General features: G+C 45.5%; 2 protein-coding genes across 3 annotated transcripts in view; one reads left to right on the plus strand and one right to left on the minus strand.

Moving 5' to 3' along the window:
• AFG3L2 (AFG3 like matrix AAA peptidase subunit 2) overlaps positions 1 to 11,794 on the plus strand; it is a 39,895-nt gene extending 28,101 nt beyond the window's left edge. Inside the window, exons 14-17 of the mRNA XM_019433870.2 lie at positions 1,926 to 2,041; positions 5,372 to 5,572; positions 7,523 to 7,717; positions 10,986 to 11,794. Coding sequence (XP_019289415.2) covers positions 1,926 to 2,041; positions 5,372 to 5,572; positions 7,523 to 7,717; positions 10,986 to 11,228 — 755 coding nt within the window. The 3' untranslated portion in view covers positions 11,229 to 11,794. The remainder of the gene's footprint in view (positions 1 to 1,925; positions 2,042 to 5,371; positions 5,573 to 7,522; positions 7,718 to 10,985) is intronic.
• Positions 11,795 to 13,978: 2,184 nt separating this feature from the next.
• TUBB6 (tubulin beta 6 class V) lies at positions 13,979 to 27,713 on the minus strand. Of its 2 annotated transcripts, none has more exons than XM_019433871.2 (4): positions 27,555 to 27,713; positions 27,065 to 27,173; positions 25,091 to 25,201; positions 13,979 to 15,487 (listed from the first exon to the last, which is right to left on the minus strand). In XM_019433871.2, the coding sequence occupies exons 1-4, from the start codon at positions 27,609 to 27,611 to the stop codon at positions 14,424 to 14,426; spliced, it is 1,341 nt and encodes a 446-aa protein (XP_019289416.1). In that variant the 5' UTR covers positions 27,612 to 27,713; the 3' UTR covers positions 13,979 to 14,423. The 2 variants fall into 2 exon arrangements, with proteins under 2 accessions (XP_019289416.1, XP_019289417.1); XM_019433872.2 differs by lacking the exon at positions 27,555 to 27,713 and adding an exon at positions 26,673 to 26,743 and having other exon boundaries at positions 27,065 to 27,177.
• Positions 27,714 to 27,941: the final 228 nt, after the last annotated feature.

Genomic DNA, 27,941 nt, shown 5'->3' on the forward strand with positions numbered 1-27,941 from the left:
CGGCGATAATAGGCAAAAAAAAAAAAAAAAAGGACAGCCTTACAGGCCATAGGAAAAATGGGGTGCTTCGAGAGGCAGCTGGTTTGGCAGAAGATGGAATGTGCAGAATTTGAGACAAGCCGGGCTGTCCATGTGGAATTCTGCAGCACCACGGTGCCACAAGCTGTGGTTCCTGTGGTGTGGAGGTGGGTGAGAGAGCTTGGGGGGTAGGGGACGCACAGTAAACACTGCCTGTATTCGGTAGCGGAGGCGAGGAAAGTGAGCCAGCGAGGTCAGCAGAGCTTGTATGCCACAGGCCCAGGAGGTGCATCAGCGAGTAAGGCAAGGAATAGATGCCATTAGAGGAGATCCAGGAGGTTGGAAGAGATGGGAGACAAGGGCAAAGACACATTTACAAAGGACTTAAAGGCAGGGTCCAGTGATATGGGACATTGAGGAGCATGACCTTGGATTTGGCAACAAGACTCTTCTTGGTGTCTTGTAACGTGACAGTTTCAACTGAGTGGATAATACGAAGCCAGATTAATGGAGATTCCCGTGAGGATCTAGAGGCTAGTATAGCAGTGTGTTTAACCTGGGTTAGATGCTAACTAACTAACTAACCAACCATTGAATGAATGGACTACTTATTCTAGAAATTTGTTAATTGAAAAGAAAAAAAAACTAAGTTGATAGAGTTGTGAGTGGAATTAAAACATTTCACTGTAGAGGCAGGTGAAAGCTGCATGTCTGTGCCTTTTAGGTGGGGGAACAGTCAGTGCTCAGTGTGAAAGAGATAAGGGCGGCAAGTCTAGGAGGGGCCCTTGCTCTGAGGTGGACGGACACTTGCCTGTTCACAGCTCAGCCACTGTAAACTGGCCACGAGCAATTGTTCTGCAGTAGGCATACTGGGAAAATGAAAAATTCCAGGGGTAAACTTGGTGAGGTGTGGGATTCATATTTTCTCATACAAGCAAGAACTGCTTATCTCTGGAAGACAGCAGGCTTACCTTCTGTAAATCTCCACCCTTCCAGCTCTGTGGTATGTACTTGTCTTGGGTTGTGTTATTGGGAACAAAGCACTCTCTCTTTTTTTTAATCTTTCGGACTCCTTAATACGTTATCATTTGAGAAGTTCTCTCAGATGCGTTACCTTGAACACAACCAAACTACTTTCGTCATGGTGTAATGATTTGTATGAGTACAAGCTATGTAGTTAGTGTCTATAGTGCAAATGAGTTTAGCATCCACCTTGATCCAGGCCAGAGAGGAATTGTACTTGGATTAGGGGTCCCCTGGCTGTGTAGTCAACACGTAGGCCCAGCACAAGGGGTCTCCTGGGTCTGTTTTCTCAGGTCTGCCCTGCTGCTTATTCTTGGAATCCCTAGGGTCAGTTGATTAGTGTGTTGGCCGCTGCAGCATTGGTCTAGCTGACTTGCTGAGTAGGTGTTTCCAGATCTTCATCCGGCTCCCTTTTTCCTCTCCCGTTTGCCTTCTGTCAGGAGCAGACAGCAGGCAGTCTCATCTTTGTTTACCCTGCACTTCATAATTCCAAGTACCTGGACTAAGCAGGGGTCATTCCATGAATGGGCATGGAATTTGTTTTCTGTGCTTTCTATGAATTTTATGTTTTTTGACCTACATGCTGAATTTTATCTTGCATTTCTGTTTCCCAAAACAAAATAGATGACTCAAAAGCGTGGGAGAGTTCAGAAAAAAGTAGTCCTGGGGGTAGTGAATGCATTTTGCAGGAGTTGGCTGTATTTTGAAGTTGGTCCTTTGCTCTTAGTCTGACCGTGGTTGGGAATTTCTGGATTGTCGCAGACAGCTTAGTCTCTAAATCATATTAGAGACTGTGTAGATTGAAGTGTGTAGATCAAAAAACCATCTTTTTATGACAGTGCCACTGAGTCAGTGTTTTTGGTTTTTTGTTATTATTTTGTCAGGCTTAGAGAAAAAAACCCAGGTTCTGCAGCCCGAGGAGAAGAAGACCGTGGCGTACCATGAGGCAGGTCACGCGGTTGCCGGGTGGTATCTGGAACACGCAGACCCACTCTTAAAGGTAAAACAGTTCGTGTCAGACAGATTGTGTGAGCAATTACTTGAGGAGAAAGTTGCACTCCCACAAAGATAAATATATGAAGAAATTTGGCCAAGATGTCTGGTAATGACAGTGGGATGAAGAGGTTAGCAAACCTTTCTGCAAATGAGTTATAAAGTTTGGAAAGAAGACTGCTATTTAAGGGGACTGAAAAGTGTCCAAAGCAGATCAAAGCTGGAGGAGAGTTTACTTTTGAAAAGCAGTAGTTATAGTGGGTTAGAATTGGGAGTTAGTGACTTTCTTGCCTGAGGATTTTTCCGTGGCCACAGTGATGGAAAAGGCTGGCTTTACCGTATTGAGGCGGCAGAGGAGAGAGTTCAGGATTTGAAGACTATTGGAAATTTAACAGGAAAATCCTGAAAGCAAGAAAGTTACAGAGGAATGAGACCTAGGTCTGAGTTGAAACTGCCCAACTCCCTGGCTGACCACTAAACAATGCCTGCACAGGGAGACCCCAGAGAGCCTGGCAAAAAAGAAAGAAAACAAAGAGAAATCTCCTGAAAGATGGGTGTACCAAGTGAGATTGTTAAATTTTTGCTTTTTCAACCGAGTGGGGTCCGCAAACCGGTACAGCATGAACCACAGGAAGCAGCAGTCTGACTTGCGATGTCAGGGGACTACTGGAAATGGAGGGGGATCCCCTGAAGCAAGGTGACCACAGAGGAGATAAAGTGTGCATAAAACATCCTAGATAGGAGCCCCTGACTGGCTCAGTCCGTAAAGCATACCACTCTTGATCTTGGAGTCATGAGTTCAAGCCCCATGTTGGGGGTAGAGTTTACTTAAAAAAATGACAACTGGGGCACCTGGGTGGCTCAGTCGGTTAAGTGTCCGACTTGGGCTCAGGTCATGATTTCATGGTTCATGAGTTCGAGCCCCGCATCAGGCTCTGTGCTGACAGCTCGGAGCCTGGAGCCTGCTTCGGATTCTGTGTCTCCCTCTCTCTCTGCCCCTCCCTCACTCACACTTTGCCTCTTTCTCTCAAAAAATAAACAACAATAATAAACCATCCTAGATAACCTGCAGAGAAGCCATTAGAACCTAAAAGTGAAGTTAGTAAGGTTATAGAATGCAGGATCAGTATGCAAAGATCAATTGTATTTCTGTATTTTAGCAGTGAACAATTGGAAAATGAAATTTTAAAAATTCAATTTCATTTACAACAGCATCCAGAAACATGAAATATTTAAGGATACATCTATTGAAGTATTTGTAGGATCTGTAAAATTGAATTAAATAAGACCTAAATAAAAACAGAAATACACTGTGTTCATGAAATACCATGATCACCGTTCTCCCCAAACTCATGTATAGTTTCAGCTCACATCTCTGCCGTAAATATAGCAGACTTTTTTTTTTAATAGAAATTGATAAGCAGATCTAAAATTTATATGGAAATGTATATCAACTAGAATAAGCCAAAACAAGTTTGAAGGGGTTACACTCCCAATTTTAAGACTTTGAATAAAGCTACAGTAATGAAGACTAATATTGCGGAAGGGACTAAACAGTTCACTGGGATGGAATAGATCCATCCCACATAAATAATTGATTTGTTGATTAAATAATCACACATAACTAATTAAATAATTGATTTTCAACAGAAGTGCCAAAGTAATTTAAGGTGAGGAGGATTGTCACACTGGTTCTGGCAACTCTGTTCATGTGGGGAAAAAGCTAATGTTGACCCTTACATCATATGTAAAAAATTAATTTGAAATAGATTGTAAAAACTAAAACAATAAACTTTTAGAGGAAAACATAGGTCAAAAATCTTTGTGACCTTAGGCAGAACTGTCTTAGTATACAAAAAGCATGAACCACAGAAGAAAAGTTATGTGGGATATCATCAAAATTGAGAATGTTTTGTCTTTGAAAGGCACTGTTAAGAAAATGAAAGACAAGTCATGTACTTACAGTACATATATGACAAAGGACTTGTATTTAGAATATGTAAAAAACTCTTAAAATTCTGTAAGAAAATGAGCAACCCAGTGAAATGGGGAAAAGATCTGAGCCTATATTTCACAAAAGAAGGTATACATATAGACATTAAGCACATGCAGATACTCCATTAGTCATCAGGAAAGTGCAAATTAAACCACAATGAAATACCACCATATAACTGTCAGAATGGTTAAAGTTACAAAGTCAGTCCTTAGTGTTGGTTGGTTAAGATGTCAGTCTAGCTGGAGTCCTCATCCACTGCTGATGGGAATGTGAAGTGATACATCCCTTTTGAAAAACAATTTGGCAGTTTCTTATAAGGGTAAACAAATTCTTCCATACAACCAAATGATCTCACTCCTATATATATAATCACCTAAGAGAAATAAAAACATGTCCACACAAAGACTTTTACTGCTTTATTCATAATAGCAATAAACTGGAGACAACCCTGATGTCCCTCAAGAATGAAATGGATGTTTGGTATGTTTGTACAATGGAATGCTACCCAGCAGTAAAAATGAATGAACTATTAATACACACAGCAGTGTGGGTGAATCTCAGAAACAGTAAAAGAAACCAGACACAATAAAGTACATACTGTATGATTCCATTTATATACAATTCCAGAAATGGTGACTGATCCATAGGGACTGGAAGCATATCTCCGGCTGCCTGGGGCTGGAGGGGAAGTGTGGGGTAAGACTGACCAGAAGGAATACAAAGGAACTTTGCGGGATGGAGAAAGGATTTGTATCTTTGTTGTGGGAGGAAGTTAGGTTTGTCAAAACTCATTGGACTGTACACTTAAAATGGGTACATTTTACTGAATATAAACTATCCCCAGTAAAGTTGATTTTTTAAAATTTTAAGGAGTTTACGCAGTGGCAAAAAGCACTTAGAGGAGAAAATGAAGCCTGCTGAGCATCTAGGTCTGCCTTCCCCTTTGTCAGGTAAAGGAGGTTGTGGCTGGGGCTCACTCAAGTTGAATGGCGCCTAGGCCATATTTGAGCTATCAGAAGGAGTCATCGCTCACCAGTTGTCCTTTTGTCAAGACTGAATAATTTCAGTTGAGTCTTATAGAAAGACAAGAAATACTGTCTAGAACTCTAAGGTGAAGTTATCCTAAGAAAATATCCTCCCTGAGTGGTCACTTCTGCTAGATCCCCTCCTGCCAAGGCTGACGGAAATTCCCAGCTGTCATGCTTATTTTTCATCAGTGACCTTATCTACGTATAGATAAACATTGTGGTCAACATTTGGTGGTAGAATCCTCAACATTTTTGGTTTTGTTTTTTGTGTTTTTCTGAGTTGTCAGCATTTTGTATATTTTCTACTTGCCAGGTCTCCATCATCCCACGGGGCAAAGGACTAGGTTATGCTCAGTATTTACCCAAAGAGCAATACTTATACACCAAAGAGCAGCTCTTGGACAGGATGTGCATGACTCTGGGTGGCCGAGTGTCAGAGGAAATCTTCTTTGGAAGAATTACAACTGGTGCTCAAGATGATTTGCGAAAAGTAACTCAGAGTGCATATGCTCAAGTAAGTGTATGAAATGGAGTGTTTCTTTTTTGCTTTCTCACATTTGCACAAGAAATGGATGTTTGTGGTTGGCTCTGAAACAATACTGTTGTGTTTGACTGGCTGAGGCTTTTCAGGCAGGAATTAATTCTTAAATCCATTTTAAAGCAATCAAAACTTTTTCATAAGAAACTTTTTTTGTTTTTGTTTTTTGGTAGCACAGTATTTAAAGTTTACAGATTTCTCCCACTATCTGAAAGTAGAGCATTCCTATGAAACCTTTTGGAAGCTGAAATGGCTCAAAGCAAAGAAGCACTTACTATTAATTTATATGGAGCATTTTCTGAATGTTCCCACACCCAAAAAATAACCGCTGGGAGGCTATTAGAGCTCAGGACATGTCTTGCTAAGGGAGCCTGGCTGTGCCACTCCCTGTTTGCAGCACATCTAAGGTGTAACAGCTTGCTGCAAAACAAATGCTGAATGCTCTTTTCACTTCTTTTCATAAAAGTGAAAGAAAGTCCTCTTCCAATTCCTTTGGGTTGGTGAAAGCAGGTACTGCCGTAGGGTCTTTTGTGAAAGCAAGTGGCACAACGCGAACTTTGGAAAGGCAGGAGGTATCTATGGTACTAAGAGTCTGCGAAGTACATATGCGTAGTTTAAAGTTCCATTTATAAGCCTGTGTGTCCCATGGCACAACACTGCCTGTACCCTGGGCTGTCCCTAAGAGCGTCCCTTCGCAGTTCCCTCCCTTCCTGCGGGACCATCCACTCTCCTGGCTTGTTATCATCCTACCCAAATTTTCTTTATCCCTGTGTGTACATCCCCAAAGTTTTGCTGTCTTGGAACTTGATTGATATAAATGACTTTCTTTGGGAACTCCTGTTACCCATATGTCAGCCCTTCTTCTGGTCTGTCACTTTCTCAGGTCTTTTTTAATGACGGTTTTATGTTTTGTTGTGTTTTTTTTTAACAGTTGTCCTCTTTACCTTCTGTTTCTCAGGACATTATTGTGGTTGTTTGCTCTTGCGTTCTTTGTACCTTAATGTTCATTTTTAAAATAGTGTTTTCTTTCATATGTAACTTTTTTCTATGTTTTAGCACCTCATCTAAGTGTTTTTGATTCTGATTTATATTACTTTTTCATGTTTTATGTTATTTTCCTGATTTCTTTCACGCTTTCTTAAGTTGTAGGTTACAGTTTTCATCTTTTTATGGGTGTCTTCCCATCCTACTGTCGTTATGTATGGAGATGTTATTCTCCTTTTTTCTTGTGACAACTTCTTAGACATTTTTCTGTTGCCCATTTTATATGAAATTTGCTTTCTTGACCTCTTAAGAGGGAGAAGCTAGCTTTTCTAGTTTTATAGCTTTAGAATTCCCTTTTCTGTTGTTTCATGAAGGTTTTAAGAACAGGGCATCCTGCTTTCTGAGTTCTCTTGGCTCTGTTCCTGCTCCCTACTTTCATCTTGGCTTTCTCTTTTCTAGTGCATTTGGATTTTACTTCCAGAAACTTCTTAACATGGGGCTTTTTAGTTTTGGGGGGTCCAGACTGGACCCCAGGGCTTCAGGGAACAGGAAAAAGCAAACTCCCTTCCAGGATCGCTTGTTCTCAGGTTGGCACACTTCCCTTTACAGGAAGAGCCTGGAGGGCTTGGGTTTTATCCTCTTGGGTCTGTCAGAGGCTGGCTTCTCTTGCAGTATCTTGCAGGTCTCGTAGATGTTGTCTGTGGGCTTCTTGTCTTGTGTCTCTAGTTGAAGACTTGAAAATACTATCCATCACTACCACTGTCTACACAGAACACCCTTGTCCACTCAGCCAATCCAGGGATGCCCTGTAGATTTTGCCAGGTTAAAGAGTAGTGAAGTGAAATGTGCGGAGTTAATGCCATTGTAAAGACTTACTGCCATTTTATAAATCAGCCTGTCCACAAACTGGACGCCCACCACTAATCACGTATTCTTTTTCAGATTGTTCAGTTTGGCATGAACGAAAAGGTCGGGCAAATCTCCTTTGACCTCCCACGTCAGGGTGATATGGTTTTAGAGAAACCTTATAGTGAAGCTACCGCAAGACTGATAGATGATGAAGTGCGAATACTTATTAACGATGCTTATAAAAGAACAATGGCTCTTCTCACGGAAAAGAAAGCTGATGTGGAGAAGGTAGGTGCTAATTGTATGAATAATTCGCTACATGATTTTGAAGGAAAAAAAGATTAAAGTGATGGCTTGACTATTTGGGTTGGTTTATAGACATTAGCGTTTCCTGGAACTGGCTAACTCTTGGTTCCTTTCTTCATTCTAACTTTGCTTCTGCTCTGTCTCTGTGAGGAGGTGGGAATGCAGTAGTGAGCAAAAGTAGAACACAGTCCCAGCCCCTGTGGCTTTTAGGAACATGAGTGCAGGATTAATCACGACTGTTCATAACCACAAAATACACAACTGAATCAGCCCTTCTCCCTACCATGTGTTTTACCCTTACTCCTCAGAAAGGAACTCAGCAGACAGATGGGAATTTACCACTGATTTTCACCCCTGGAATAAACAGGTAGTGACGAAAGGGCAAACAAAAGCTAGCCCAACTAGATAACTAGGAGTCGGCACATGTAGATTACCTTTGGCTTAATTATGAGCTTTGTGAATAAACGTGCTTTGTATTTTCTGTTGTACGTCATATAGATAGCACCTACCAAAGGGAGGGATTCTTCCCAAATTCAGTGGATTTCTCGCATCCAGTAAACCCTTAATTATTCAGAATCCATGCAACCAAAGTTAAAATTTTTCGTTCTTTGAACTTTTCACACTCCTGAAGCACAAATGAGAAAGCCTTTTATGAGGGGTTGACACAGGTAAAAGAGCATTCCAGCATTGCTCTTCCATCAGTAGGTCTTCACAGAGAGTCCTCCTGTGAACCTGCCCCATACTAGCCAATCCAGAAGCACCTGTGATGTCTTTTTACAAAAGTGCTCAGTGCAGGTGGAGAGAGCTGGCACCCTGGGACACTGGAAGGCATAGCCAGGAGCTCTGAGAAAGGAAGATAAGAGTGGTCAGCAAAGGCTTCTTGTAGAAGATAGGACAAGATTTTACCTAGAAGTCAAGCTACAGTGAACCAGGAGAGGAGGGGAGCAGAGAGAAGAACATGGCCGCATGGAGGCCTGGTGAGCAGGAAGTGTGTGTGGAGCAGGGCAGGATTGAGCAGATATTTGGGGGGAGGGGGCTGCAGTTGCCCAGGTTCTCATAAACTAGCTAGAAAGTTTAGAAACAGTTTTAGAAATAAGAGTGACCTTCAAAACGATCTCATCCAGCCCCTTTGTTTTATACTAGGGAGTCCTTAAAGAGTCTTGAGTGGAAGTGATGAAGGTCATCATTTGAAGGAGAGTATGGCAGCAGTGTGCCAGTCCAGGGTGGTGGGAGAGACCAGCTCAGAGGCTGCTGTGGGTCTCTTCTATATTCCTGGCATGGTACTGGGAGTAGCAGCAGAAGTAAGGCACAGACAGATCTGAAAAACTGAGATTTATTGGTCAAATGTACAGAATGAACAAGAAGAAAGCCCTTGAGATGACTCCTAGTGGCAAACACAGAGGACAGGGTCAGTCTTGACACCCAAGAGACGCAGGCAATGGACATTTGCAGATGAGACCTGGATAGGAGGTCCAGGCTGGAGATGGGATCTCTTGGTGGTGCCCTCAGTAGGCAGTTGTGGGAAAGAAGGACCTGAGCTGTGAAAGACAGTGGAGGAGCTCACTGAAGACCGCTGGCTGCAGGACACTGTGTACAGGGATTCGAGGGGAGGATCCCAACACGCACGCCGTAGATCCAGGGAGTTTCAGTGGATCCAGTTATCCTTTTGCGTGTATAATGCACGTACTGACAGTGGTAACAAAGACTTGTTTGGGAAGGGGAAATTCGTTCAACAGAGTGAGGATCTTGAAACACTGCAGAGTTCTGAAGTACCTTCCGGCCAGTTTGAGAAAATTAGATCTGCTACGAGTGATGTTTGAGCCAGCCGGGAGAAAGGGAGCCATCAAGAGGAGAGGTGGCTGGAGTCTTTGCTGCTCAGACTAGTGCCCTCCACATTCTGGGCCTCACTGTACTCCTTTGATAGGATAATCCGTAGGCGCTGAGCTTTAGGAGAGTAAGAGTAACCAGCTAGCATTCACTCATCGTCTCATGTGCACCAGGTACGGGCTAAGGTGCATGAACTTCTCTCTAAAATCCTCATTGTCATCGCATTTTACAGAAGAAACTAGTACATGGAGATGTTAAGTAACATTATTTCAACTTAAGTGGGTTACCCACAACTGTGTAAATAGGCAAATTGAGAAATAATGGTGATCTAAGAAGAAAACTTCATTATGTTTTTTAAGAGTTTTTAGCTCTTAGAAACAAAAATATATACAGATAAAACGACAGCTGGGATTTTCTTCAGAATAATTTGGGGAGTAGATGAAACAAAAATGGCCCTAAATTGATTAACCGTTGATAGTGGCTCCATGGGGATACGTTATCCATTTACAACTTTTGTGCATATTTGCAATATTACATAATAAAGTTTTTGAAAATTGAAAAAACAATAAAATTGCTTTATCTTTTAACACATAGTATCTTTTAAACACATAGCATTTAGTGTAAGGTACGGAGAAGTTAAATTTCTAAATAGGGAGTTACCTCAGGAACTAAATATATTCTATAGGTCAGTTTATATTTTAACCCGTTTCACTGTCTTTGTAATGGTCAGATGCTCTAATAGAACCACTCTGCCCTGTTCCCCTGATACCATCCTCGCTCCCCCGCATACACATCGCTGCTCAGGTGGCTCTTTCTTGGTGGCCTGTTACAAGGGGTACTGTCAAGTTTGTAGTTCCAGCATACAAATGACTAGAACTTCAAGGTACATGTTTTTATATAAACCTTCCTGGCTTCCTTTTGTAGCTCTACTCTTGTCTTTATTTTTTCTGACTAACTTTAAAATTTCCTGCTTACCTATTTCTGCCCTTTCCTCCAACTCGCCCTCCCAGCCACTAGTGTATCCTTCCAGAACTTCTTTACGTATACATATAAGCACAGAAAAAGATAAATATCTTTCTCCTTTTAAAAGCACTGTAGCATACCATACAAAGGTGTGCATCTACCTTTTCTCCCTGAATATGTCTTCCCATGATGTATGTAGAACAGAGAGATTCTTCCTTATAGGTACATAATTGTTCATTGTGTGAATGTATCACAATGTATTTAGCTGCTCCCTTACTGGTGAGCAATTGTTTTTCCAATATTTTGTATATTTTACTCTAAAATCATGGGACCTTATGTATCTCTTTCTCAGTGGTCTTAAATCCTATTTTGGAATGGGGCTAGCTATAAATAAAAATGATTAGCTTTGAAAAGACTTATACTGAGTAATTGTGTTTAACGGGAATTGTTTGTATTTCAGGTTGCTCTTCTATTATTAGAAAAAGAAGTATTAGATAAGAATGACATGGTTGAACTTTTGGGCCCCAGACCGTTTGCAGAAAAATCTACCTATGAAGAATTTGTGGAAGGCACTGGAAGCTTGGATGAGGACACTTCGCTTCCAGAGGGCCTTAAAGACTGGAACAAAGAACGGGAAAAGGAGAAAGAGGAGCCCCGAGATGAGAAAATCGCCAACCAGATCCGAGGAGGGAGGCCATTTTAGCTTGTTGTCTTATGGTCGATTCTGGCTTTCTCAGAGAAATAAGGACACTGCTAGGCTGATCAGAACCATCTGCTGACCCGGTTGAAATGGTGGGAAGAGGCGTCCTTAGTCCTCAGCCTCTGAAGTCATAGCCAGGGTGGCAGGGTGACTTTCTGAAGGCCCAGAATATGTCTGCGAGCCTGTCAGGCCCTCAACAGTGGCTGGGAGCGTGGAGACGGCACCCTGGCGCTGCTCCCTCCCCCCTTGGGTGGTGCCAGCCGCTGTGTTGGGGATGCACCATTGTGGAGGCTTGCCAGTGTGGGAGAGGGTGTATTTTTCTCTTGCCGTCACCCACTCTTCATTCCTGTTTCCCTTCAGTTTCCCTCTGTGGATGAGCTGTGAAATTACATTGGAGTCCTGATAAAAATATTTTAATTTGACTTAATACTTTAAAGATTGAATGCAGATCACACGTTGCTGTTTTAATGGAATGGTTTTCTACAGAGAGCTGTAACATATCTACAAATATGAATGTATTATGTAAATATGGCTTCTTTACATCAAAAATAAAGCGTACTGTACTTTTTTTCTTCGGAACTCAACAAAGGGTCACTGTTTTGTGCTCGAGATGTTTTCTTTTAGAAAACATAATGGAAAGGAATTAAGTGTTCTAACTTTGGAGAGAGAAATCCTCCAGAACCTCAGTCCTGGTTCTTAACCAGCTCCCACAAGAGGCCTGGCAACTTCTAGATTTGTACATTCTGAAATGATGAACTCTGGATATAAAGTACATTCATATCAAGTCAGTGCGAGAATCTTGTGACAATGGCATCGGTTTACATTCTCACCAGGCTGGTCATGACCAGACATTGCTCACACCACCTGGGTCTGGAAGTCAGTGTGTGACCATAGCAGGCCTGGCAGACTGTCCCAAGCCATCACATGGATTTGTTATTTCAGCTTGCCTTGTGTATTCTTGATGCAGTTAAGTATGTTGTGGGAATGACGACTTCTTAGACTTAAGACATAGATGGCATTCCCGGAGCAGCACTGGACCAACAGTGTGGGAAGTGTGACGGCAGGCTGCTCCGTCCCAGGACCGCTCTTTCAGGTGGCCCAGAGATGCCGAGCTCCAGCTCGCCAGACCACAGAAGCAGCTGTGTGGGTGCCAGTCACTCAGTATTACAGGAGCCTGGGAGCCCTCCTCAGCTCATACTTGAGTCCCTCAGTGCTCACTGCTCTGCCCGGTGACCTGCAGATGTAACACATTTACTGCCTCCCTCCCTCAGGATGCTTGTGGTAGGTAGTTCAGTGACGAAGGCTGTATGATTCACTTGGCCGTCAGGGTGTTGAGTGTGCTGTTCTCCACACAACGAGGAGTCTATGCTTCCTCGTACCACTGCAAGGAGAGGTGCCAGCACGCGTGGAGCTCCAGTAGGCCTTGGCCGTGAGGCCCCCTGAGTGGAATAGGGTGGGTTGTGCCAAACATGAGTCAGGTTTGGTTCAGGAAGAAAAGGGACAAAGCTGTGCATGAGATGGTTGGTCAAATGGTAACCCGCATCTGCATGTCTAATGCGAAAGCTGCACTCAAACTTGTGGAGTCTGAGAAGGCAGCTGGCATGGCCTGGAGTAGCTAGCACGGCCACCTGTGGGTTTCCTGGTCTGCACAAGGAGGCCCACAGCACTGTGGTGAGCATTGCCCGTGTCGGGTCCTACGTGGAGCCTGACCCACAAAGTAGTTCAGATTTCTGCAAAAGTGAGGTCTGTCTTCACTGCGGTTCCAAATCCTGCTGCTGTGTTTAATGCTTACTTTTCTGTCTGCCCACGGCTAGGGCTTAGCCCAGAATAAATAGTTACTGGGTGTAAGCCATGGCATCACAGAGCTCAGGCCTTCTGTCGCGGGGGAGCTAGGTTACACTGTGGGGTCACCTCAGATGGAAATGGCTCCAAATAACAGTTCTTTCTCGCTCCTTGTCTGAAAGGACAAGAGGGCTGTGCTCCGCGGTGACTGAGGCCCAGACTGATGGAGGAATCCGGCAGAGGCAGAGTTGAGGGTCAAGCACTAGCATTTAGACACTTCCACCTGGAGTGAGATGCCACTCACATTCTTTTGGCTAAAGCAAAGTCACATGTTCACAGCTAACTTCAAAGGGGCCGAAAGAAAGAAACCAGAGACAAAGGTGAACAGCGATGTCTGCTAATTAGTAGGACTAGCCTGGTCATGTCCTGTGGAGTCTGGCTTTACAAGACCTCTTACAGAAGTTGTGTCAGGTTTTAGAAACTGTAAGGTGGTGATCTGTTATACAGAAAACAGCCCTCAGTCTCTGCCCTGGCCCTGAGTGCTCCTGGAAGGAAGCACACAGCTCTCAAAGCTGGCCCTGCCTGGTGCCCCCTCACCCACCAAGAGCTCGCACATCCCCCTGGCTTTGGCTGGAAGCTGGCAGGTCATTTTCTGTAGCTCCTCTGGCAAATCTTAGCCCAGCTATTAGGGAAGGTTGGGACTGACCAGGACATGACGCAGGGAGGTGAAAGATTCTGTGGGAGGTCTAAGTGCTGGTTGTGAATGGGGATGATGGGCTTTTATTTGTGTGTGTGCTGCTTTTATGCTGCCACCCTTAAAAAGCCTGCAGTTCAAGGAAAGTCTTTCCTCTGAGTTCATTCACTTAGTGGCAGAGGCACTTCACCCCAGGAAGAGACAGGGTACCCAAGTAACCCTTATAACAACACAAAGTAACAAATCTCCTGGAAACAGAGGCTGGAAGAGGCAAAGAAACAATTTTAGTGTTTTATTACGAATAGGTTGTTTTAAAGTTCCATACTGCATTCTCAATATAAGGCAACACTGCACAGCTTTAGGTTTCATCACAGAGGATGAAAAACAGGGTTTCTGGCTTCCTTGTTAATTCTCAGCATGGTCGAACACTAAACAGAAGGCGAGGTCAAGTCATTTAGCCCTTCATCGATGGCCCGTTCATTGTTTCAAGTCTTCCAGTAGAAAATCTGTCGTCTGATCTCTTGATTGGGTAGGACTGCCAATTCTCTGCTATTCTGATGTACTTTCTTCATTCCAGAGGGCTGATAGTGCAATTCTGTAGCACTGGTGAGGGGCCTGTACCCACACAGAGCAGAGCACCGTGTGGCGGCCGTTAGGGTCACGATGCTCTGGAGTTAAAGGAAGAACATCTGAACTATGGTATCCGAGACAGGGAGGCGCCTCTATTCATTGATCTCCTCCTCATCGTCTTCAAAAGCTTCCTCGCCATCATTGGCCGTGGCTTCTTGATACTGCTGGTACTCGGACACCAGGTCGTTCATGTTGCTCTCTGCTTCTGTGAACTCCATCTCATCCATGCCCTCTCCCGTGAACCAGTGCAGGAAAGCCTTGCGCCGGAACATGGCGGAAAACTGCTCCGAGATGCGCTTGAACAGCTCCTGGATGGCCGTGCTGTTGCCGATGAAGGTGGAGGCCATCTTGAGGCCGCGCGGCGGGATGTCGCACACGGCCACCTTGACGTTGTTGGGGATCCACTCGACGAAGTAGCTGCTGTTCTTGTTCTGGATGGCCAGCATCTGCTCGTCCACCTCCTTCATGGACATGGGGCCCCGGAAGACGGTGGCCACGGTCAGGTAGCGGCCGTGGCGCGGGTCGCACGCCGCCATCATGTTCTTGGCGTCGAACATCTGCTGCGTCAGTTCGGGCACGGTAAGAGCGCGGTACTGCTGGCTGCCGCGGGCCGTGAGCGGCGCGAAGCCGGGCATGAAGAAGTGCAGGCGCGGGAAGGGCACCATGTTCACGGCCAGCTTGCGCAGGTCGGCGTTGAGCTGGCCGGGGAAGCGCAGGGACGTGGTGACGCCGCTCATGGTGGCCGACACCAGGTGGTTGAGGTCGCCGTAGGTGGGCGTGGTCAGCTTGAGCGTGCGGAAGCAGATGTCGTAGAGGGCCTCGTTGTCGATGCAGTACGTCTCGTCCGTGTTCTCCACCAGCTGGTGCACCGACAGGGTGGCGTTGTAGGGCTCCACCACCGTGTCCGACACCTTGGGCGAGGGCATGACGCTGAAGGTGTTCATGATCCTGTCGGGGTACTCCTCGCGGATCTTGCTGATGAGCAGCGTGCCCATGCCGGAGCCCGTGCCCCCGCCCAGCGAGTGCGTGAGCTGGAAGCCCTGCAGGCAGTCGCAGTGCTCGCACTCCTTCCTCACCACGTCGAGCACCGAATCCACCAGCTCGGCCCCTTCCGTGTAGTGCCCCTTCGCCCAGTTGTTGCCCGCGCCCGTTTGTCCTGAGACAAAGCACAAGAGAGTGGCACACAATTTCAGTAGGGCTGCACGGGGGATGGGGGGTGGGGGTCGGGGTGGTGATGCTGTTGTTCACACTTTTAAGACGGTCGGGGGGAAAAAACACCTCTTTCAGCCCCAAACCCAATCCCGTGGAAAGCAGCGCTGGAAACAACCTGCGTTGGTTCATTCTCTTCTGTTTCTGGCGGATACCAAAAGGCTTTACCACCAGGGCTTACCACAGGTGGAGACCATTTTACTTAAAGGCACTTTCCTTAATCCAATGTACTTGGATCGAGTTGGGAAAATGGAAATATTCCAATACAACTTTGCCAATACGGTTTCTCCATTAAATGTTTTATATATATTTTCACTGGAAAGAATTTTTAGGTTGGAGTTTAGCTTATTCGGGTTATAAAAAATACGAGCCATATACTCTGACTGGCAAGGGCAGTCCTAATTATCAGAGCAATCATCCAAACTGGACTCACTTTCTGAAAAAAAAAAATTATAAGACTTTTTTAATCTAAATCAATATGTTAATACTTCAAGAATTATTAGAAAAACCACTGAGAACTAAATTCTAGGGCACACTGTAGGGTAAATTATGAAAAGTAGTCAAGTCAGTGCTTGGTGCTGACCTCCTCAGGCTCATGATGAATGTGGTCCCTTTCCCCCACCTCCATGCCTGGATTTACTCCTCTGATGGATGGTGAGAGATAATATTATCAATTTTATTTAAAAAAAAATTTTTTTTAGAGAGAACACGCAAAGTGGGGAGGGGCGGAGGGAGAGGGAAAGAGAGAATCCCAAGCAGCGTTCACACCCAGCACAAGCCCCATATGGGGCTCGATCCCACGACTGTGCAGTCATGACCTGGGCAGAAATCAAGAGTCAGTCGCTTAACTGACTGAGCTACCGAGGCACCCCTAGAACTATTTAATAATAAACTATAGAAACAAGGCACTGCTGTTTCTCATTATTTTAACTGGTAACAAGGCAATGTAATATATAGCTAAAATTAAAAGTTATTTAAGAAGCAAGGAAGATTATTAAAAAGCGTTTTGTGTATTTAGTAAGCAGGTGTATTCAAATCTAGTTTTGAAAAGGATCATGTATAAAAAATTTAAAAACAAATTTGTTAGCATCCCTATCAAACTTTCCCTATGTACCAAATTTCTGAAAAGGACCAGGATGTGCCATGGGAGCTGGCAAGTGATTGGATTGTGTCAAGTGGACACAGAAAATGAGAGGAAGAAGAGATACCGAGGCCTGTTTGTCCTTCCGCTCAGAGCTAAGCCAGCGCAGGAATCACACCGTATAGACCTCTGCCCACTTATTCCAAAGATGTTCACTTGATTTTTGTCTCTACCCAGCTGGTGGCAACAATCCACCACCACCGTCCAGAGACCAGCTTCTGTGCTCCGGGTGGGCAGGTTCATACCTGACGCCAGAGACACCAGTGGGGAGCTGAGCCGGGCAGCAGTGACACCATGTAGGCTGCCTCCCGGGAGCAGCCCAGTGCTGCGTCAGGTGAGACAAGCAGGCACTTTGGAGGCACTCACGCACTGTGGGGCGAGGGCCCTCTCACTGAGGTCTGCTGCCAGCCTCCCTGGATTCTGCAGTGCACTGTGGGCGTGGCCTTACACAAGGGCCTACTTTTGGAGGAATGAGTCTTATCGCAAATTTCCTTGAGGTTTCCACAGCTTCTATCAGTGCTAAACACTGTGGGTGTTAAGTGGACGTCTGTAAAACAAGAAAAACAACCCAAATCCTGTGATTCTTCAGTAAGTTTAAAATGTGTTGACTACCAGTGACTTGTATCACATACAGAGGGACACCCGCCTTAAATATCTAAAGAAGGCCTACAGATCAGTAAGGAAAAACTGTTAGGAAGATGGGCAAAGGACAGAAACAGTTCACAGGGAAGGAAATTCAAATAACTTAAATATCTGATGTATTCCTCACAAGGGGAATGCACATGAAAACAAGGAGATTCAGTTTCTTCCCTGTGAAGCTGAAAGCGATCAAAAAGCTTGCTGATACTGTTGGCCAGAGTTGGGGGAAGGCCCCTCCACACTGCCAGACTGCGGAGAGGCATAACAGGGACTACCCTCTATGGAGAACAGTTTAGCATATGTATCAGAATTAGTCCCCTTAGACTCAGCAATTTTATTTCTACAAATTTGCCTGGATAGATCCACCCACACACGTGGAAAATGGCATGCAGACAAGTACTCGCCAAGGAGCAGTTTGCAATAGTAAAGAAAAAAGGAAACAACCGAAATACCTTTTAACAGAGGACTTAAATCAATAATGGTATCTATGTGACAGAATACAATCAGCCATCAGCCCTAGTCCTGCGTATATTGCTAAGGAGGAAAAAAAGAACCCCGAAGTACCAAATGGTGTATGCAGTTGGCTGTCATTGTATGCGTGTAACAGGTATGTATCTGCTGCTATAGGCACAGAGTGACTGCACAAATCCTGGAGTGCTGCCTCTGGGAAGGAGCCTGGGTGGGCACCAGCTCGGGGTCGGAATGAGACCACGTTTTCACTGTGCGCCCTTTTGCTCCCTTTGAGTCCTGGGCCAAGCAGATGTTTTACCTAGCTAGCAAAATGAATATTTTAGACTTTATTAGAACATTTAAAGTTGCATTTAGGAAATAAATTGAAGAAATACACAGCGAACCAGTAACTGTGGTTGTCTCTGAAGGATGGGATAATAGGAGAGTGAACTTTCCACATTCATATTGCTTATAAAAATTTAACGAAACAAACATGTCTCTTATGATAATCAAGAGAAAATTGGGGCGCCTGGGTGGCTCAGTCGGTTGAGCGTCCGACTTCGGCTCAGGTCATGATCTCATGGTTTGTGAGTTCGAGCCCCGCGTCGGGCTCTGTGCTGACAGCTCAGAGCCTGGAGCCTGTTTCGGATTCTGTGTCTCCCTCTCTCTCTTCCCCTCCCCTGTTCATGCTCTGTCTCTCTCTGTCTCAAAAATAAAAAAATAAAAAAAAGAGAAAATTAAAATATGAAAATGTGCCTTTACGGGGAGTTTTAAAAACAGCAGTAAGTGGGGGGATTACTACATGAGGACACCCATGCAGCAGAAAGGCACGGTGACAGTCACAGGGAGTGTCCCCGTTATGTTAATGAACTCCTCAAAAAGCTGCAAAATGGTATGAGTAGCATGATCCCATTTTCTGAAAACCAAATCAACTGCCTGTGTGTGTGTGTGCGCATGTGCACGTGTGTGTGCATGTGTATGTGGGAAAAGGTCAAGTGGGACACATCTGCACCGTGTACAGCACTAGTTAGCCCCGGGAATAAAATCTCAGGGTCACCGGCACTAGGGATGAGGGGGATCCAGTTTTACCCTACACCCCTGTGTATTTGAAAAAAAATTTTTTTTTTAACATTTATTTATTTTTGAGACAGAGACAGAGTATGAGCAGGGGAGGGTCAGAGAGAGAGGGAGACACAGAATCTGAAACGGGCTCCAGGCTCTGAGCTGTCAGCACAGAGCCCGATGTGGGGCTCGAACTCACGGACCGTGAGATCATGACCTGAGCCGAAGTCGGCCACTTAACCGACTGAGCCACCCAGGCGCCCCGACCCCTGTGTATTTGAAGAGAAAACTGTGCAAACAGTTTTAACTTTGTGTCGAAAACATGAAAGACATTTCAGTATTAAGTAGCAATGTGTCCAGGAAGGCAGGACTGCCCATCAGAAGGAGGCACAGGTAGCCCCTTGCTCGTCTGTCTCGGTCCCACCTCATAAGGGAGATCAGCCACTCACTCCTGTTGCCTTTGCCCTGTCTGGCTGGTCAAAGACACCAAGATGACAGGCATGGCAGCACCATGTTCCATTTGCCACATGGGCACGGGGCAAGCCCCTCCATGCTCGCAGCTCATCCCAAGAGTACCGGCCACCTCAGCCCTCCTGGTGGCCACTTCCTCGTCCAGGAAGCAACTGCGTTCTCTCTTACAAACACAGATTGTCTGTTTTCCTGCCCAGCTGGCTCAAAAATGGTCGTTGCCTTCCTGTGCCCCCACTAACTGCTGTCCACCTTTCCCCACCCAAGCTAGCAGGCAGCAGTCCGGCCAGATGCACCAGAGGAACCAGGAAGAACAAGGGCGGGGACCCATGCTCGTCCATGGAGCTCAGTCTAGGACTGGCGCACCTTCACGAAGGAAAGAACATGAGTGCAACTGTCAAATTGCTGGAGATGATTTCATTAAAACAGAGTAGAAACCAGCAATCGGCAGCAGGTAGGTGGCTGCAGGCAGACGGGCAATCATAGCAAGTCAAGCTCCCTGAACTTGACTCCTCGTCCAGCTCACACAGCTCACTTGGCTTCCTCAGTATTTACAGCATGATTAGCCACAAGGTTTTCTCTGCTCTTGACAAAAAAGAAACTAGTGACTTCTGAAAATATTTTGCCACTGTCTCGTAGCAACAGATGTTCCCAGTTAAATATTTGGGGGTCATGAGTTGAACATGTTCTGTAATGAGATGTTGTGACATTAATCGGTGGCTCGGGACCGTAGAACACAAGGCTACAGGCGGGTGGCAACAGGTCCCCAGGGCTTTCTGAGTCTATCCTCTGGTTTACCTCCTGCTCACACTGGGTGAGGGATCAAGTGCTCCCTGAAGCCCTCTAACCCCGAATCTGGAAGGGAAAGTTACATGTGCAGAAAGAGGCTTTCTGTTACTCCATTTTCTCCCACAAAACTCTCTCTCACTGTCTCTGGGCATGACCACTAATACGACCAGTGATTCATTAAGAAAAAGGGTTTGTTTTTGTCAAGTATATTCATGTGCAAAACTTAAATGCAGATAACTTTCACTTTCAAAGTTATATATTACTTCAAGTCTGTTTTTTTAAAACCACCGCAAAATAAATAGAAATTAAAAAAACAACAACACTTCATCTATACCTAGAAATGGAATGACACTGGTTTACTGTAATTTGCCAGCTCTGAAAAAATGAGCTCTAAAGCTAATGGGGGATGAGCCATTTCCCAAAGACAATTCTACCTCTTTTAATAACTGGAGGGTGACTTAAAAACAACTATTTTGCCAAACAGCATAGTGTGTTTATACGTTGGGGACACTTCTCCATTCCTCACAACGAGTGTGCCATTTTAACAAAATAAGAACATTCATTTAAAAAACTCACAATTTTGAAGTAAAAATAGTGTCAGGCTCCAGGCTCTGAGCTGTCAGCACAGAGCCTGACGCGGAGCTCGAACTCACAGACTGCGAGATCATGACCTGAGCGGAAGTCGGATGCTTAACCGACTAAGGCACCCAGGCGCCCCTCTTCCTTATGATTTTCTTAATAACATTTTCTTTTCTCTAGCTTACTTTATTGTGAAAATACACTACAGAATACACACAACTTACAAAATATGTGTTAATCGACTGCTTATATAGTCGCTAAGACTTCCAGTCAACCATAGTTAAGTTTGGGGAGAGTCAAAAATTGTAAGTAAACTTTTGACGTGTAGGGGGTCAGCACCCCTTAACCTCTGCATTTTTCAAGGGTCAACTATATACTTTTCTTGATGAATTCTATTAATTTTGTTTGGTAACACTTACTGAGACTGAGGCAGATTCAGCCAACTGTAATTCAGGTTTGAGAAACCTTAGCTATCCTCCTGAATATATTACATATTCCACATCTTCTTTACACACACACACACACACACACACCCCTTGCCATTTGCAATGACGTGGTTGGAACTAGAATGTATCATGCTAAGTGAGGTAAGTCAATCAGAGAAAGACACCATATGATTTCACTCATATGTGGAATTTAAGAAAAAAACAGATGAACATATGGGAAGGGAGTAAGAGAAGAGAGGGAAACAAGCCACAAGAGACTCTTAACAATAGAGAATAAACTGTGGATTGATAGAGGGAGGGGTGGAGGATGGGCTAGATGGGTGATGGGTACTAAGGAGGCACTTGTGATGAGCACTGGGTATTGTAGGTAAGTGATGAATCACTGAATTCCACTCCTGGAACCAATATTGCACAGGATGTTAACTAAAATGTAAATAATAAAAAAAAAAAGACAACTTAGCTATCCTCTCAGATTCTTACCAGAAATTAATTGAAACTTTAAGGGAAGAAACCGAGCAGAATTCTCTGTGGAGGTGTAGTTCTGTGCAGGTGGCAGGCACAGGCTATTGCTTCCCTCAGATTCTTACAGAGGCCCAGATGCTTGGGGGCCCTTCATTCCATAGACTGTTAAACTGAAGGAGCCCAGAGAAGGGGACTGATGGCAGCAGAGGTGGCAGAGCCGAAATTAGCCGCCAAGTTTCCCTTGTCCCCATTCAGCGCTCTCTCTCTTTGGGTAATTTCACTCAAAGGGCTTACAAAGAGTCTACATCTGCTAAAAATCTAGACCCACTTACTAAGAGAAAGTGAAAGACGGCACTGATCTGTATTAAGCAAACAGGGGGGAGTCATCCTTATGCTCGAGTCATCTCGAGCATACAGAATATTGTTCTCCAAGCCAAGTCTATTTATCACAAGGCCCCGAGGGAGCAGTCCACTGAACTGACAGAGACTGACACCAGCTGGTGGTAAGGGCAAGGGGGTGGGGGTGGGCAAAGGGGTTCAGCTCTTCTAGAAACCAACATGCATCGTCCATGGATGCATGAGCAAGCATTTCTGTAGGACAAATTCCTTGAACTGAAACTGTTGAATCAAAATTCTTGATTTGCTGAATCCATTAAGCTGTTCTCTGACAATGCTTGAAACTGTCATTTCCCCCAAACACCTTCACCAACACTAGCTGTTAGATTTTAAACTATTAGCCAGTCTGTTGGGAGAAAAATATCTTGTTTTAATGACTCCTCCTCATTCTCAATTACTGGTAAATTTTGTCCCTAGGTATAACTTTTGTTATCCTAGTGTGAAGAGGGTATTTTCCCATTATATTTTACAGTTGATTATTGCCTTTAAGGAGATCAATTTGTCCCAGTTTGCCTGGAACTTCACCAGTTTCAACACTGGAAAGTGTAGTGTCCTGGGAAACCTCCCAGTCCCAGGCAAATCAGGACAGTTGGTCACTCATAGCAATAATGTCTGAGTCTTTTTATCTTGTGTCTGGTTGCCTTACGGGGGTCTTATAAATGCTAATCACTGTTCATTGGACAGCCTATCTGGAAAATCCAAGAGGATCATTCCACCTTCAAATAACAATTTTGTCTTTTCCTTTAAATGGTTTGTATCTCTTTTCTTTCTCTGGTCTTTATGCACTGGCTAGAACCTTCGAAACATGGAATATAGAAGAGACAGTGGACATCTTTTTCTCATACCTGACTTTGCTGGGAATACTTCTAATGTTTCACCAGTGAGTATGACATAGTTATGTATTTTGGTAGATAATTCTTTTTTCTTTAATATTTCTTTATTTTTGACAGAGAGCATGTGGGGAGGGGCAGAGAGACAGGGAGGAGGAGGAGCCAAAGCAGGCTCTACGCAGACAGTAGAGAGCTTAATGTGGGGCTCAAACCCACAAACCACAAGATCATGACCTGAGCTGAAGTCAGACGTTTAACTGACTGAGCCACACAGGTGCCCCTTAGTAGGTAATTCTTAAATTCTATTTCCAGCTTGTGCAGAAGTGTTTTTGTCTTATACAAGTCAGGAACACATACTGAGTTTTATCAAATATTTTTGGGCACCTATTAAGGTGTTGTTTCTCTTAATCTATTAGCTGACTTCTCAATGTTGAACCATCCTTGCATTCCTAGGATGTTGATCATATGTATCAAGCACTTTGCATGAGAATACTCTAGATACATAGGGTTTAAATGACAAAGGATTATCTGTTACCCTCAGTGAAACTATCTCTATCCCTTCCAGAGAAGGGGTTGAAAAGTAGATCTTTGACACATTTAATTTCTATACCATAGTAACTTTAAGCCACAGATCAGCCTTAGGAGTCTCTCATTTGCTTGTAAGACACTTTGCCTTTTACAGGCACTGAAATTGCGTTTGTTGATTGAGGTATATCGGTTGATAAGTAGTATTGTTCCCTCCAGGCATATTTCTTACTCTGTTACATTGGTAATTTTTGAGAAAAGAACATAAGTGAAGTGAATGTGTGGTATCTAACATTAAAATACAATTGTCAAGTGGAAGCCTTTCACATCTACCACCATCCTGTAGCCTCTACCTTGGCTCTTAAGATAGAAATGGCTATGTATGGCCACATGTTTACACAGTGTCTTTCCATTTTCTCTCTTCGTTCCCCCAATTTGGTAGAGTATCTCTACTAAGTCCTGAGCACTGCTATCCAATAGAGCTTTCTACAATGAAGGAACTGTTCCATATATCCAATATGGCAGCCACTGGCTATATGTAATTATTGAGCACTTGAAACATAGCTAGTACAATGGAGGAAGTGAACTGATTTTATTTAATTTTTTATTAACTTTAATTTAAATAGCCACATGTGGCTAGTGGCTACCACATTGGGCAGCAGGGTCCAGAAGAGTCTCTGCTTAGGGTCAATTATGGTCCAACTCTTGAAGAAGTTATTATCGGAAGCTTTCCCTGTCTCATTGGTTGTGTATGTTGTCAGGGTGACAGGGAAGTAGATGATACCCAAAGGATTCGTAAACTCTGTGAACGTTCATCTTGCTGAGTCACCTTTACAACAGGTGCAGAGTGATTCTGCTACAAAGGAGCGGAATAAAATCTTTCAAGATTCTGTCTCTTCTTGAATATTTTGAAAATTCCCCCTTTGATTATTTTGTCAAGTAACCTGGACTCTAAACACCATGGCTACAGGGTGATGGAGGCTGGTAGCACTTAACAGTACCATTTCACTTAATGTTATATAATTTTATTTAGGAGTGTGTAGAGGGACAGGTGCTTTCTCTTATCATGTTTTAGGTGGAAGAAGGAGGGAAGGATTTGCCCAATTCTGACAAAGCAAAATTCACATGGTGCCAGCCTTTAGAAAGAAAGCAAAATAATTGTCTATAGGAAATGGAAGAAAAATATAGGTCTAAAAACACTGAAGTTAAAAAATGAGTAACACACCAAAACAAATTATCACTGTCATATTATGATAGCAATTGATAAGTGGAAGAAAGAAGTTAATGTCTAAAAAATTTGTTAAATCAGTAACTATTGGCTGGGGCACATGGGTGGCTCAGTTGGCTAAGTGACCGAGTCTTGTTCTGCTCAGGTCATAATCTCATGGTTCATGGGTTGGAGCCCCATGTCGGGTTTTGCACTGACAGTGTGGAGCCTGCTTGGGATTCTCTCTCTCTCTCTCTCTCTCTCTCTCTCTCTCTGCCTTTCCCCTGCCCCTCTCAAAATAAATAAATAAACTTAAAAATAAAAGAACTATCAATATAAGCATTTCATTTAGAGACACAGACATTACTTTCCTAAAGAAAATAGAAGAATTAAAAGGGGCACCCTATGATGACACTAGGGACTGTTGATTTCCATTCTAAGCTTTTCTTTGCCACATGATGCTTTTAATCTTGCACATAAATTAGTTTGGTGTTAAAAAAAAAAAGAAAAAAAAAAAAAAAGAGAAGCAGAAGCAAGCAGGAAAGATGGAACCCACCGAAGATGAAGTTGTCAGGCCTGAAGAGCTGCCCAAAAGGCCCGGACCGCACACTGTCCATGGTGCCCGGCTCCAAGTCCACCAGGGCAGCCCTGGGCACGTATTTTTGAGCTGGAAGAGAACAAAGCCCACCCACAAGGGTTACTTTCTGGTTTCCAGAGTGATGGGCTTCCCTGTAGCAAGTCCCCCCAGCACAGCTGCCTGGGTGCTACAAAACAGGGTTTCTTTAGAGACAGACTCGGCTTTCTTCAAATCACAGAATCTTAGCACTGGGAAGGGCCTTGGACAACACATTCCCACCTTAAATTGTTCAGATGAGGGAACCGGCCCAAGCGTGAATGGGCAGAGCAAGGAAGTTCCGGGAATAAGCAGGATGAGAAATCCGGTCTCCTGACTTCCTGCCTTCTGTATTTTCCACTTCACCCTGACACCTCTTTCCTGCTGGGTGGTTTTACTTTTTTAGCTCCATGGAAATAAACTGTATCTGTTGCAGCAAACTGCTGTGTTGCTGTGACATTCTTTCCACTTTTCGGCACGTCCCTCATATGTACACACTAATGGATCCAAGCTATAGTCTGAGCACCTTGTTGCAGGTGCCAGCCTACAGGCTGTTTCTGGAAGACACTCTAATGAATGAGATTTGCTGTGCAGCCCTATTGTTAGCAAGCACATTTTCATGCCTCTTGGGCAGGAAATTGTTCCCTAGTGAGGATGGGGTTAATATGATTGCCCATAGGCTCTGCTCTACAACTCCAGTCCTATTAATGCACACACCCCACTGAAGCAAGGATATAAACAAAGTGGACCTAAGGGTTAACGGGAAATGCAATGTATCACTGGATTTTTTAGTGCTATCTGGAAATTTCATATTCTATGTCCTGCTGATCCAGACCTTTTCTTACAGCTGCTGAGTGAATAAAACCCAGTGCTTTATGTATACTGCTCTTCCCAGCTCTTGTGTGGACAAATAGCAAATGACTCCAAAAACCAGAGTAATTATTTCTGGGGCTATGTGTCACGTATATGGAAGTGCAGCATCTGTCATTTTCTGAGTGTTTTTTCAACATCTTCATTTTTTGTTGTTTTGGGAAGGGCACAATTCCACCTTTATAATAAAATTGTTACAGAAATAGTGCATACATGTAGCCACAATATATATGTAGATCTCCAGGGCAAGGGTGAGATGATTCCCAACCCTGGATAAAGGACAGCCTGCGGTTTTTACCTAACTTCAGCAACTACCCGGAACTTCAGCTTCCAGGGAGCATTAAGAGTTTTGGGAGGTTGGTAAAGGGGCAGAGGAGACATTTAACGGAGCGCTTTTCAAATTTTTAGCCAAGAATCTCCATTAAGAGATACATTTTAAACCGAAGAAAAAAGCAAAACAGAAAGTCGGACAAGACCCAGTAAGTGATTTCACAACACCAGCTAACGGGTTGTCTGGTTCAAGAGTTCAGAGCCGCGTGATAGGCCAAATTCGGCTTTTTGAAATAAACTGACGGCGGATTTCCCGCCCCATAGGGAGTGAGGAAGGAACCGGGCATCCTGCTATATCCCGGGAAATTTTCCGAGAGCAAACTACCCTTGCGCGGAGGGCGGCATCCAGAGAGCCAGTCTGGGATCGGGCGGAGAAGACGCGAAATGGCCGGGGTCCTAGAGGAGGAAGGCCGAGTCAGGGAGACGGATGGCCAAGGTCCAAGAGGGGGGTGGCCGAGGGTCCGGGCAGAGATGGCTAGGATCCTGGGCGGGGGCCGGGGGGATGGTCAGGATCGGAGGGGCAAATGGCCGGGGGACGGCCGGGGTCCGGGCAGGGGACGGCCGAAGTCTGGGAGGGGAATGCCGGGGCCCGGGAGGGGACGGCCGAGGTCCGGGAAGGGGACGGCCGGGGTCTAGGCAGGGGACGGCCAGGGTCCGGGCGGGGACCACCGGGTCCGAAGGGGAAGGGCGGGGTCCCGGCCGCGCCGCGCTACTCACAGGATGACTCATTGTAGTAGACGTTGATTCTCTCCAGTTGTAGCGCCGAGTCACCCACGTAGCCTCCGGCCGGGTCGATACCGTGTTCATCGCTGATCACTTCCCAAAACTTGGGAAGGGCGAGGCAGGGGGACAGACGGTCAGAACCCGGAGCCTAGGGCGCCCTCCCCCGCAGCTCACTCCAGGGCTGGCCGGGCGGGGCAGGGCGCGCGGGGCCCGGCTGCCGAATTCCAGGCGCGCCAGAGCCGCGGGCGGCCGCTCCCAGCTAGAGCGGGGATGGGGTGAGGGGCAGGGGGTCCCCGGCTGTGACGCCCCCTCCTCGGCCGTGCCACTCCTCGAGCACTTCCCGGGTGCCGCGCAGGGCAGGGTTGGACTCGAGGACCGAGGGGCACGGAGGGTGCGCACCGGAGCGCCGGCACCGGGGGGTCGAGCCCCGACACCCTAGGCCTGCCAGCTGCCCACCCGCAGGGAAGCCCAGTGCCCGGCCCACCTTGGTGCCAATCTGGTTCCCGCACTGGCCCGCCTGGATGTGCACGATCTCCCTCATGGCGGGCGCCGGCTCTGCGCTCGGGGCACTCGCTGTTCGGACCGCGGCGGAGACTGCGGGCCCGCGGCGCGCTCCCCGGGACTCGACCCTCCTCTCACTCTCCACCCCCCACCCGGGCCTCCCGGACCAATAGCTGCGGGCCTCGTCCTCCCCGGCCGCGCCCCCTCCGCCCCCGCGGTCCCCGCGCAACTCCGGCTCCCCAGCTCCTCGCGCGCCCCCACCCCCGGCCTCGCCCTCTGGGGCCGCGCCTCCTCCGGTCCTGGCGGGCCTGGCGCCTCCCTCCTCTCCGCCGGGCTCCCGCTCCTCGTCCCCCAGGCCTACCTCCCCCTG

Source organism: Panthera pardus, unplaced genomic scaffold (genome assembly GCF_024362965.1).
Source record: "Panthera pardus isolate Hobbes unplaced genomic scaffold, ASM2436296v1 HiC_scaffold_15, whole genome shotgun sequence".
NCBI classification, from domain to species: Eukaryota; Metazoa; Chordata; class Mammalia; order Carnivora; family Felidae; genus Panthera; species Panthera pardus.

Excerpts from the sequence above, each read along its gene's own strand:
- TUBB6 (XM_019433871.2), bottom strand. The coding sequence starts at position 27,611 with ATGAGGGAGATCGTGCACATCCAGGCGGGCCAGTGCGGGAACCAGATT. Across the intron at positions 27,174-27,554 it reads GGAACCAGATTGGCACCAAG|TTTTGGGAAGTGATCAGCGA; the intron begins GTGGGCCGGGCA and ends GCCCTTCCCAAG. Across the intron at positions 25,202-27,064 it reads CTACTACAATGAGTCATCCT|CTCAAAAATACGTGCCCAGG; the intron begins GTGAGTAGCGCG and ends GTTCTCTTCCAG.